The 10,889-nt window shown below is 41.6% G+C and overlaps 1 protein-coding gene across 7 annotated transcripts in view; it reads right to left on the bottom strand.

Moving 5' to 3' along the window:
- Positions 1–2,406: 2,406 nt before the first annotated feature.
- The window catches only part of MPPED1 (metallophosphoesterase domain containing 1), a 63,564-nt gene continuing 55,081 nt past the window's right edge, over positions 2,407–10,889 (bottom strand). For all 7 annotated transcript variants that reach the window (XM_031597214.2, XM_090147003.1, XM_090146997.1 and 4 more), the window contains 2 exons: positions 9,186–9,299; positions 2,407–5,140 (listed from right to left, as the gene is read on the bottom strand). In XM_031597214.2, coding sequence (XP_031453074.1) covers positions 5,022–5,140; positions 9,186–9,299 — 233 coding nt within the window. In that variant the 3' untranslated portion in view covers positions 2,407–5,021. The remainder of the gene's footprint in view (positions 5,141–9,185; positions 9,300–10,889) is intronic.

Below are 10,889 nucleotides of genomic sequence, written 5' to 3'. Positions count from 1 at the left end.
GCTTGTCGTGCTCTAGAGAGAATGAACTTTGCTGTGTGTGGAAATAAAACACGGTCAGCTTCTGGAAAATAAAAGCTTGTTCCTTTAATCTATTTGAAAGCTTCGGTACATCAAAATCCTGTCAAGAAGAGGTACCTGATATAATTGGTGTGGACACTCACAAAGGTCCTGATGGAGACCTTTGTCAAAGAGCAGTTCCTGAGAGGCTGCAAAGGGTCATCGGCCAAGGGACATGCCAGGAAACATCGCACCATGGGGTGGGAGCCATCAGGCATCCCTCTGCTGCCAGCCCCTCACAGCAGTGTGCCCGGCCCCACAGCCTGGAGCCACTGGCAGGCCTGAGGAGAGGATGGCTGCAGGGTGAACCACCTGGAGGGCCCCAGAGGGGAAAGGCTGCAGAGGCATTCTGACATGGACTCAAAGGAATTCCCACAGAGACACAAAAGGATTCCCACACGGACGTGTCCTCAAAAAGATGGTGCTTGTGCAAACCAGGGGAGACTAGATAGGCTGCCATCTCTTTAAAGGAAAACTCCATCTGGGGCCATGGGAAGCTCACCACAGCCCTTCACTTTGGGCTGCAAATACCTGCCATTAGCAAGAAACCCTAAACAAATGAATAGTGTTAGATGAAGATCAGGACAGAAGAAAGTGGCAGATTGTTGTTCCCAGAAACTCTGTTGGGAAGGGACACGAGGTCCTCCAGAGTCCCTGGCTTTCCTCAGCTCCCACAGGACACACGGGAAGGGAGAGAGCCTTTCTGGGAAAGAGGTTTAGAAATAGCCTGGCTACAATTGAAACTGTTTTAATTTCCTGACAAAGTGAGGAAAAAGCAACATAATGGAAGTATACAAAATAACAAATGGTACAAAGAAAGTACATATAAGCACTCCTATTCACACTTTTCATATGAAAAGAGAACAAAGGGACAGTCAACAAAGTCGAATGGCGGCACTCTTACACGGATAAGCAAAATGCTGCTGTTCTAATGCGCTGTGCATCATCACCCAGGGAACTTGCTGTTCTAAAATATCTATGAAATCTCAGATGCAGAGAGTTTCCAGAGAGGGACAGCAATGTACCTGACAGGACATTTGCAGTTATCTTTGCTAAACGTGAGCTACATTAGCAGTATGAGTTTTTAAGAGAGAATTCACATACAAACAAGAATAAATGAAGAGGGGGAAAGACCCCCATGGGCAGATTATTCCAAAAATTCCTTCAAAGGAATGTCTTGTTCCTCCTTCCTCTGAAACACTTACATTGGCTGTCAGCATGCTCAGAGTCTGCAGAAGATTAACTACTTCTCCCCATCCCCTCTAGCTGCCTACTGCAGCAATGCTTGAATGCTGGCACTGCCTCCTGCCCAGCATGGCCTCCAGTCTCCACACATGGCCCTGCTGAGCGAGACAGGGATTTCCACCTTTCCTCTAGAAAGGTGGCTTGCTGGATCCCTGAAGAACTCTCCTTGAAGGTCAGAGAAGTTTCGGGGGTTTCTAGCTTCAGATTCTCACAAGCAGCAGCTTGACTTCCCGAATCCAGCTCCCCAGATTGGGGTGCTCTGTGGTGGATAGGGGAAAAGGCAGCTGCTCTGGTGGGTGCCGCATCCCTGCTTGCTCACTCCTCGTAGCCAAGGAACATTTCACATCCCCAGCCATATGTGCCTGAGAGAGGTAAAAATAATCTCGCCTTTTCTCACTGACATGCAGCAATATCTTCCCTAGTCCGCATTGAAATGAACTGAAATTTATCTCGGTAACAATTCTGCCTAATGATGGGAACGCACATTATTACTGATACACACCAGCACACCTTTGGGAGTGATCCTACCTGGATAAATAGCAGTGAAGGTCAGCCCTGGGGAGGGGGTTGGGAAACATCTTGACAGCTCATCCCTGAATTTAAACAGAGCTGACAGTTGCAAAACTGCAAAACCTTCCCTTTTGTGGCCCTGTTCACCTGGGTTAGATTGGAGCTGGGGCAAGAAATCCAGGCTTTTGATGGTGTTCACAAAGATAAAATAAAAATATTCCCTTGCTTTTTCTCACAAACTGTATAGTTTGTGTCTGTACAGATGTAAGCCAGCACTCAAACTGTCCATCCCCCAGTCCACTGCCCATTCCCAAAGGGCAGCATGCAGCTTGAGCAAGTGGCAACGAAGACCAAGACTTACCAGGACAGAGCAGGACAGGTCCATGCCCTGCTGGTCATATCATAGTGACCATCACTGTGTCGGCTGCACGACCCATGGGACACCCCACTCTCTGTGCCAGCTGCCCCCAGCCATTCATGATGGCAGCTTCAATACCCCAATTCAGTACCCTCAGGCTGGCTTCCACAGCTATAGAGCAGATGCTTTATTACCTGGGACTGAGTGTACCAGGAGGATATAAAGAGGCCTTGTGTTTTGTTGTTTCTTTTAAGACTTTATTTGTCTAACATGCTTGACCAAAAATTACAACAACAATCAAGTTATGCCAAAATGATTAAATAACCTTTAAGCTTTCATACCTCAAGTAGTTTAAATGATATTTTGAAGTAACAGCTGCTTTCATATCTTTTTCACATAAAAATACACAGTATTTTGAAGATACCTTAGGAAAAATTATTTTTAAGAGAATAGTTTATGGTCGACATAGAAATTTTGTTGAGGCCAATAAAAGGACCTCTTCCCTCCACTTTCAGCATTTTAGCATCTTAAGTGCCATGAGTGAATGTAAACATTTCAGACTTCTTTAACATACAGCCAATTTCCTGCCACATTTGTTTCAAAATGCTCAAATTGTGACTAGATTAGACACTTTAACTGCGTGCTATTGTTCATTTTCCCAACGATGGTGGGAGTTCACATGAAGCTATGAATTTTAGTCTTTGTTGATTTAGGAGCTGATCTTGCAATTTCTACACCAATGGACTTTACAAAAAGTAGACCCAGCAGATTCAGTGGCGGACTGTTCTTGTGCTGTGAACTGTTCACTCCAGGAAATCCCTGCTCATTTTTATGTTTGTTTTTTGTTTGTTTGCCTGTTTCGGAAAAAAAGCAGCAAATTGGTTTAGATCCCAAGTCACCCAGCTGCTCCAGGAAGTGACAGCTCTATGGCTTGCCATGATTCTTGGTGTCAGTGGGCCCACAGCACGTCAGTTCCTGGCTTCAAATTGCACAGCTTCCAACATCCATTGGATGAGCATGCAGGAAACCCCCAAAATGCAATATTTCTGCCTGCCTCCCTTAGAGTTGTGGATGCTAGCCTGGGTTGGCAGAGCAGGAATTTTAATATAGATGCAGCCACTACACCAAGCTCGCATTCATATCCATACATCAGGCAAGAAGTAACCAATGCTACCATCCACTGAGTGTGTGCACATAGGAGCTATGCACAGAGCTGAAAACAATCCGGTATTGATAGTGCGATGAGTTGCCTGATTTGTGTGAACAAGACCATATGTAAATGCAGTCAGAACATCAGCATTCAGATTCCAGCAGTTAAATGATCTCCACCTAGGCAGAAAAGCTGCTTTGAGCATGGAGATGTTAGTTCAAGTCAGAAACCCATTTCTTGCAGGACACATTTGAAGCAAGTATTTTTGCAAGTTTGTAGACAATCCTCTAGCTTCTGCCCAGGACTGTGTGGAAATCCCAGCAAACTCAACACCTTTGCTAACCTGCAGGAAAGCTGCACAGTTAGGATTGGTGTTACCTATCCCCAGCAGCTCCTGTGACAACCCCTGCTTTGCCTGGATGCATCTACACACAGCACAAGAGACAGATTTCAGCTGGGTTTATGGTTTTGTCTTGGGCCTCCCTCAACATTGCCCATGAATGGGTACATGGCCATGACAGGTTTTGTTAGGCAGGCTCTGCTCTGTACCCACTGGCATGTACTCATCACTCACTGCACTTATGCTACTATATATAGCTATCCAAAATTGAATGCCCAAACCCCACCTTTGGATGACCCCCCTCCCCCCACTTGAGGTCCATAAAGTTTCCCAAAGGACAAAATGATCACAATGACATTTAGTCACAGTCAATGTGGGCCAAATTCAAACCAGAAATCTCACTATTGGCTGCATATACCAGCAACAATTTTTAAACAATAGTCCCAGTGGATTTTATTTAAAATTTCAATACTGAGCAATGGGTTGTTGGGTGTTGTTTTTGTCTTTTTCTTTATACAGACAATCACGCATTGCCTTACCATATGAAAACACAGTTATACTCCTTCTTCATTTTTTTAAGGGAAATGTTATCTTTTTTTTAAAATTTTTTTCCTTCCCTCCCCCCCCCCCCCCCACAGGTGAGGCCAGCTTACAATTCCTGAGTTTATACTGCACTTAACACAGTCTCCCTTCTCCCTTCTTGGATTTTGAGCTGTTTACAACATGCTGGCAATATGCATCCTTCCCCTTAATGTCAGATGTAGCAAACTTCATTTCAGTACAGTGAATTAAGACCTCTATTGCATTGGTTTGGAATAGATGGAAGGACTCAAGACCTGGAAGGCTTGAAATAATAGCTTTCCTCTTGTGGCTGATCATTTATGAAGCATCTTTTGTGTTTCCTGTGTTAAGGGAAAACATCTTTAACATCACTTTTATCAAGAGCTCAATGGGAAACATCTGAAATGAAGAAATCCTAGTCTAAACTTTGTTTAAACTGCAAACTTTCTTGAAGAAACATTCCCCTGAAAGACACTGTTCTTTTAATTAGTCCAATATAATGTACGGTATATACAAAAGTCCCTACTTGAGAGAGAGAGAGATGTATATGTATATAGATGTGGAATGCATTCACTTTTCTGTGTTCACAAACATTTTAATGGTGATATGTCTTTAATCTGTTTCTGGCACCAAAATGTCTTTGTTCATCATCCATTTTTGTCACTCAGATTTATCTGTGAAGAGCTAGCAGGAAAAAGAGAAGAAGAACTTTTCTTGTTGAATAGTTCCCTACTGGGATTCTCAGCCAGCAATATAAAGTTGCTAATGTGTTGGGCACAACATGAAATCCTTTATTATAATCATGTATTCCTCGGAGTAGGTAAGTCAATAATTATAGGTGGATTTAGTGGCTGGTAATTCACAGTGCACACAGAAGCATTCACGTAGGTAGTAGTTCCATCAGCCATGACACCATAACCTACGAAAAAAGAAGAGTTCTAATTACTCTTATTATTCACTCTTTAAATCATTTTTATTATTTACCTTTATCAGATAACAATGATGAGTGGCACATTTATTACTCAGAAGGTATTTAAAATTTACCTTAATGCAAAATGTGAAAGTCTCTTAGATGAATGTCATCTTTGTTCTACACTAGAACATTCTGTCATATTGCATAAGAAAACAAAAACTGACCCTCACTGGATAGAGGCTATCATCTCTGGCAGCCTGCTCTCCAAACCTCCTTATAAACACTGGCATTTCTCTTTGAAAAGCTTTTTTCTTCAAACTTCCCCAGTTTTAGAAGGTATGGGAAGACAGAGCTTAGAGAATTTCAGCACTAAAAAAAATAAAATACTTCATTTAGATTTTCGGACATCCATGCACCAAAATTTGGGCAATTTTTCTTCTACCTTTTTTCTCCGTGCTGTGCTGTACATATTTTAAGCAACTGATGGAGAAAAAGGACGATGTGACCAAGGGGAGGATGTATGCATATACACATGGTTGGGATTGGTCTCTGTAGGAACCTCTTCCCATGTGTTTGATCTTGATGACTAATTTCAATAAAATTTGATGGAAAGATTGTAAAATGTCAGCCCAGGAAGAGAAAAATGACTTCATTAATACATTCTCTGACAGACAAGGTGAATTCCCCCCCAGACACTGTAACATTTCCATAGGAGAAAACACCTCCAGAATGTCTTACCAGTAGGGAAAAAGTTTTAACTACATCTCATGTCTGACTAAACATTCAAGACACTCTCAGAGCTAAATCTGCAGGAAATCAAACTTCCAGTTCTTAAGCTTGTAGAACTGCAGTGAAATGCTGTTTGAAAAGCTGAAGAAAATTGGACTGAAAATTAAACACACTGTCCAGTGTCAAAAATATTTAAATGTAAGTCTAAGAGAAAGCATGAAAGCATGAGCTTGATAACACTAAAGCTTCATGTTGGAAACATTGAACTAAATGCAAGTATTATGATCAATATCATGAAATGCATTCACAGTCTGAAACACGTGATTTTGGGAAAATCACCCGTGGAAGGCTTTTGTACTAACAACAATCTTACTGTTAATAAAGTTAATAGTGAAACATATTCACTACTACAAGGGCTGCTCCTATTTTATTATGCTCGTGCACAGCATCAGAGGCAGGTGATGGTGGTATGGCAGTAAAGGTTGAACCTTCCCAACAATATTCCATTACATTGTGTAACATGGCAGCAGAGGGGCAGTCTGACAAAATGGCACCTGACATGAAAGTGCAGATGAAGGAAAGGTGTGTCACTGAATTCCTCAAAGTGGAAAAAATGGTACCCACTAACAATCATTAACACTTCCTGGACGTTTATGGAAACCAAACAGTAGATGTGAGCACAGTGAGGTGGTGGGTGGTGCATTTCAGCAGTGGTGACAGTGATGTGAAAGACAAACCACGTTCCAGATGGCCATGAAGATTTTTATGAGTGTGGCACGCAGGCTCTTGTTCACTGCTGGCAAAAATGCATAGCTAATGGTGGTTAGAAAATAGAGTCTTGTAGCTGAGAATTTGCTCTATCACATAATGTTATTGTGCTTTTTGTACCAGTTTTAGTTTCCATGGAAATAAAAAGGAGGCATTACTTTCGGAGTGACCTACGTGCACTGAGTTAAACTATTTCTCTCCTGAGTACATAGGATCCTAGTTTTTTTCTGAAAGCAGTTACATGTCTTACAGAAGCATTGTTAATTGTAGCATTCACAAACAAAGATCCAGTAGCCAAATAGCTTTCTTTTTTGTTCCTTAAAAATACCCTGAAAAATGCAGGGCCTCCTGGACTCCCCATGGAAAAGCCACATTATAATTAGGGCGTTGGGAGGGAAGAAAACTCTGTCAGGTTCCTGTCACAGACATTTCTTTACATCATGTGCTGTTTGCCACAGAACAATTGTCCTGTGTAAAACACAGGCTGCAGCAAGGACAGTCTGCATTGCTGCTGGGACTTTCCGTCTCCTCAGCTACACATTTGGAGAGAACAAAATAAGCTTGCTAATACATTCTTTTTGCTGGAAGATTCATCACACTACAGTCTTCACTCTTGCCTTACTGCCAGCAGAGTTTCCTTGGGCTTGACCTCCACCAAGTGCTGGCTGTAATTGGCAAAGCAGTATTTCAGCTGGAGCCCCTGCCAGGCTTCTCATCACCACCACGTCAATCAGCAGCAAGGCCATGTGTAGAGGTATTTTTTGGCAGAGACAGCTGTGCAGAGGGGGAATAGGGAAGAAACATTTCTTCTAAGCATCTCTTCCTCCCGGATGTTCAGTAAATGACTGCTGCAGATGTAGCTATGCCAGTCAGGGGAGGAACTCATCTGTTCAAATCATGCATTCTCTCTACAAAGAGCAGCTTCGTTTGCACAGCCTGTCTGCAGTGGGAATTCTCCTCTGCAGAGAGTTGCCATCCCACTGCAAAACAGGCTATGCAGCTCCCCATTTGTTTTCTCTAAATTATGGTAGTTAACGAGAAGAGTAGCTTGTTTCTGTGTTCTGATACCTCCTGTGCCAACTTATTAATTCACATGATATACCATTCTGTGGAGGTGCCACTCATTTCACTCAGGAGCCAAAGTTGGGCTTGGTCTTAGCAGATGCGATTTTGTTTACCTGCCTGAAGCTTCCTGGCTCACTAACTGTTTGCCTACCTCCCCTGCAACTCACTTGGCCTACCATTTCTGAAAAGACGAGTTTGAATTGTATTCACCAGTTCTCTTGTACAGATTCTCAAAGCCTGCTGTAACAGCAAGATGTTAGGAAAAAATATTGCCTATGCACTGCTTGTTTGCTCTGTACTTTTAACAGCAATTCGGGCATTAACAGGTCACCACAGATGAGAAAAGAGAGAATGAACTTCATTCCTGCCCTCTAAAATAATGATCTCACTGTCTTCTCTGTCAATTTTACAGCAGTACACCTCTAACCACTCTTAACAGGTCAAGACTCCAAGCAGAAAGTCTGAATGGGACTTTTTGTGAAAGCAGAAGTATTGGAGTGCCAATTACTCCAGTTATTCCATTTGTTCATTCCTACACTGCTGAAACCCACAGATATCCTACACTGAAGTCCGGAGCAATCTCAGAAGCACAAACTGGCAGTTGTGGAGCACCTTTTCCTGCCCATCAGTTAACACTGCCATGAGCTGAGTAGCTAATAATACATGCTGACACACTGATGGGCACGTTTCTGCACAGCCCAGTGGTTTCTTTTGGTGGGGGCATGCTTGAAGACTTACTGCCACTGTATGTGTACTGGACAGACTCCTCTGGAGCAGAGGGCATCTACCTTACCCCTTGCCTGGAGACAAACTCCTGCTGTTCCTGAATTCAGCAGCACACATTTGTTCATATTTATTGACTTTGTGAAGAAAACTTATTTTTTCCAGTTAAAAATCAGCCAAGAGAAATGTCGTGTTTTGTCCAGCTACAAAACATTTCCCCTTCCAGAGCACATAAATACATGAATAAGCATCTTATACTTCTACACAAGTCAGTGGTGATATTGCTCTTCATTTTAAATTCATACAGAGAGAGAGGGAGAGACAACTTTTATTGTCCAATCTTAAAGAATAAGCTTCAGAAATACCCCCTAAAGAACTCTCACCCATTTTAAAAACACAGAAACAGAGACACAAAGAACTTGCATGAATTATCTTAAGCCACAGAGTTTCAGCAGAGGAAAATACAATCTATCGACCTTAATATTTAGTCCCTTTCTGCAACTACTGCACTCGTGTTGTTTTAAAACTCACAGTTAGCCTCACTGTGAAGGAGGCATCACTCTATTTTATAGAAACTAAAAGAGAAGCTGAAGTACAAATATTGAAATGTGAGTATCAGCCAATTTCATCTGCATATTTGCAGCTAAATAAGTATCTGAATTCCAAAAGCGCTACTGCAGACATTCAAGTTTAAAAATACTGGCTAAAACAGACAAGTTCTGTGCTTGTGGGTTTTAAGTACATACAGAAAGAAATGTTTTCTGACCTTCATGGATATGTCCAAACACATGAAGCCTTGGCTGTATTCGTCTCTGGACTGTGTTCAGCAGCTCTACACATCCTACCCGTTGCATTTTCTTAGGTACCCAGTCTAGAAAACCTTTGGAAAAGAAAGAAAAGCTTTAAAAGAAGACAGATTATTTGCAAAGCTGTACTGCTGTAGTATTCAAAAACATTTCTGAGATTTAATGTCTCATGGCCTCTCATAAGCAGTCAGAAGAACTGACGTGGAAAAAAATGGTGTTTGCTTTGGTAAGTAGAAGAGGAAAGAAGGAAACATAAAAGCTCATCTGGAGAAACAGGACTATGATAACTCTTGCCAATAATTTTTCAAGGGAAAAAATCACTGCAATTAAAGCCTTTTTTTGCACTGCCGTTAGCAGGAAAACTCAGTGCTTTCTCCATTCTTCTTCCTTTAAGAGACTGATGATTAAAGAGCTGCATATCCAAAGTGAGTCTCTAAAGTTAAACACCTAAATCAACACTTAGCTGTTTAAATCCAGCCCTGGGATGTAGTTATTGAAACGGAACACTTCAACCAATATAATTAATTTGTATAACTAATGATAAAACGACGTTGTTTTCACACTAACTCTTATGTTAGTGGAACTGAGGTGAGGAACCCAGACCGTATCTAAGAGCATCCTCAAGTAGAATCAATGTAAGGGCTTTAGACAGCAAAAGAAACTTAGCCTTTGTACAGTAGATATATTTGTAAGTGCTGTATTTACTCCCATAGATGTGTTTAAAAATGCACTTTTTATGAAACAAAATGAGACAAAAATGTACACCAACTTGCTTCTATATCCATAAACTTGCTGCCAGCTGAAGTGTGTTGCTTTCTTCACAGCTGAATAGGAAGGATGTTATTGTGCTAGAGGCTTTGGAAGAAACTCCTCTTGCTTCCTTTCCATTGTTCGGTCATTTTTGATCAGGCTCAAATTTGGAAATGTGAAAAATACCATTGTTCTGTTTTTCTCTGTTTGTTCTGGTACTCTCACTGTGTGCCTGTCATAGCTCTGTATCTCTGACTTAGACTGCTGCAACAGCAGGAATGTATTGTGCTTTTGAGAAAACTTGTCAGTCAGAGAGGTGCAGAGTCTGGACCTGGTTTTCATATGTTTACTTTTGAGGTGCAATCAAGCATGGCTAAGTAGTATCTAACAGCTGGCTTAAAAGGCCAGAAGTGTAGTATTCAAGCTCTTAGAAAAGCTTTCACTTTACTGGAGCTTCAGAGGAGGTTCACACACTGAAAAATACCTCTTCAGATGCGAGTGCCTGGAAACTGAGCTCAGTGGGTTTTATCAAAATGATAGAAATTTGCCCTGCTATCACAGTCGTGAACTAGATGTCACATAGTGGACGCTGGCTCCTAATTTATTCAGATATCTTTGAAGATGCTGCTTGGCAGCCAATGACGGGATGTACAAAGAGAAAGCCAGCTGAATTACAGACAGAGCAGGTCAATGCACCCAACAACTTCAAAATTCATTGTAGGAAATAACAACTGTTTAAGATGTCGCAGTGAAACCAGCAGTTCCTCAGGAATTCAGTTCACGTTTTTTTTCAGAGGAAACACGTTATAACTTTGGGCTTTGTTACTTCAACGATTTGAAACAGTTAATTGTCAGAAAGTCTGTGGTGAACATAAAGGGAAAAGTATTTCCACTTCAAAAACTTCACAAACAAA

This window comes from Phasianus colchicus, chromosome 1 (assembly GCF_987193195.1).
Source record: "Phasianus colchicus chromosome 1, bPhaCol1.hap1.1, whole genome shotgun sequence".
In the NCBI taxonomy this organism is placed as follows: Eukaryota; Metazoa; Chordata; class Aves; order Galliformes; family Phasianidae; genus Phasianus; species Phasianus colchicus.
This window is presented reverse-complemented; position numbering and strand designations above follow the sequence as displayed.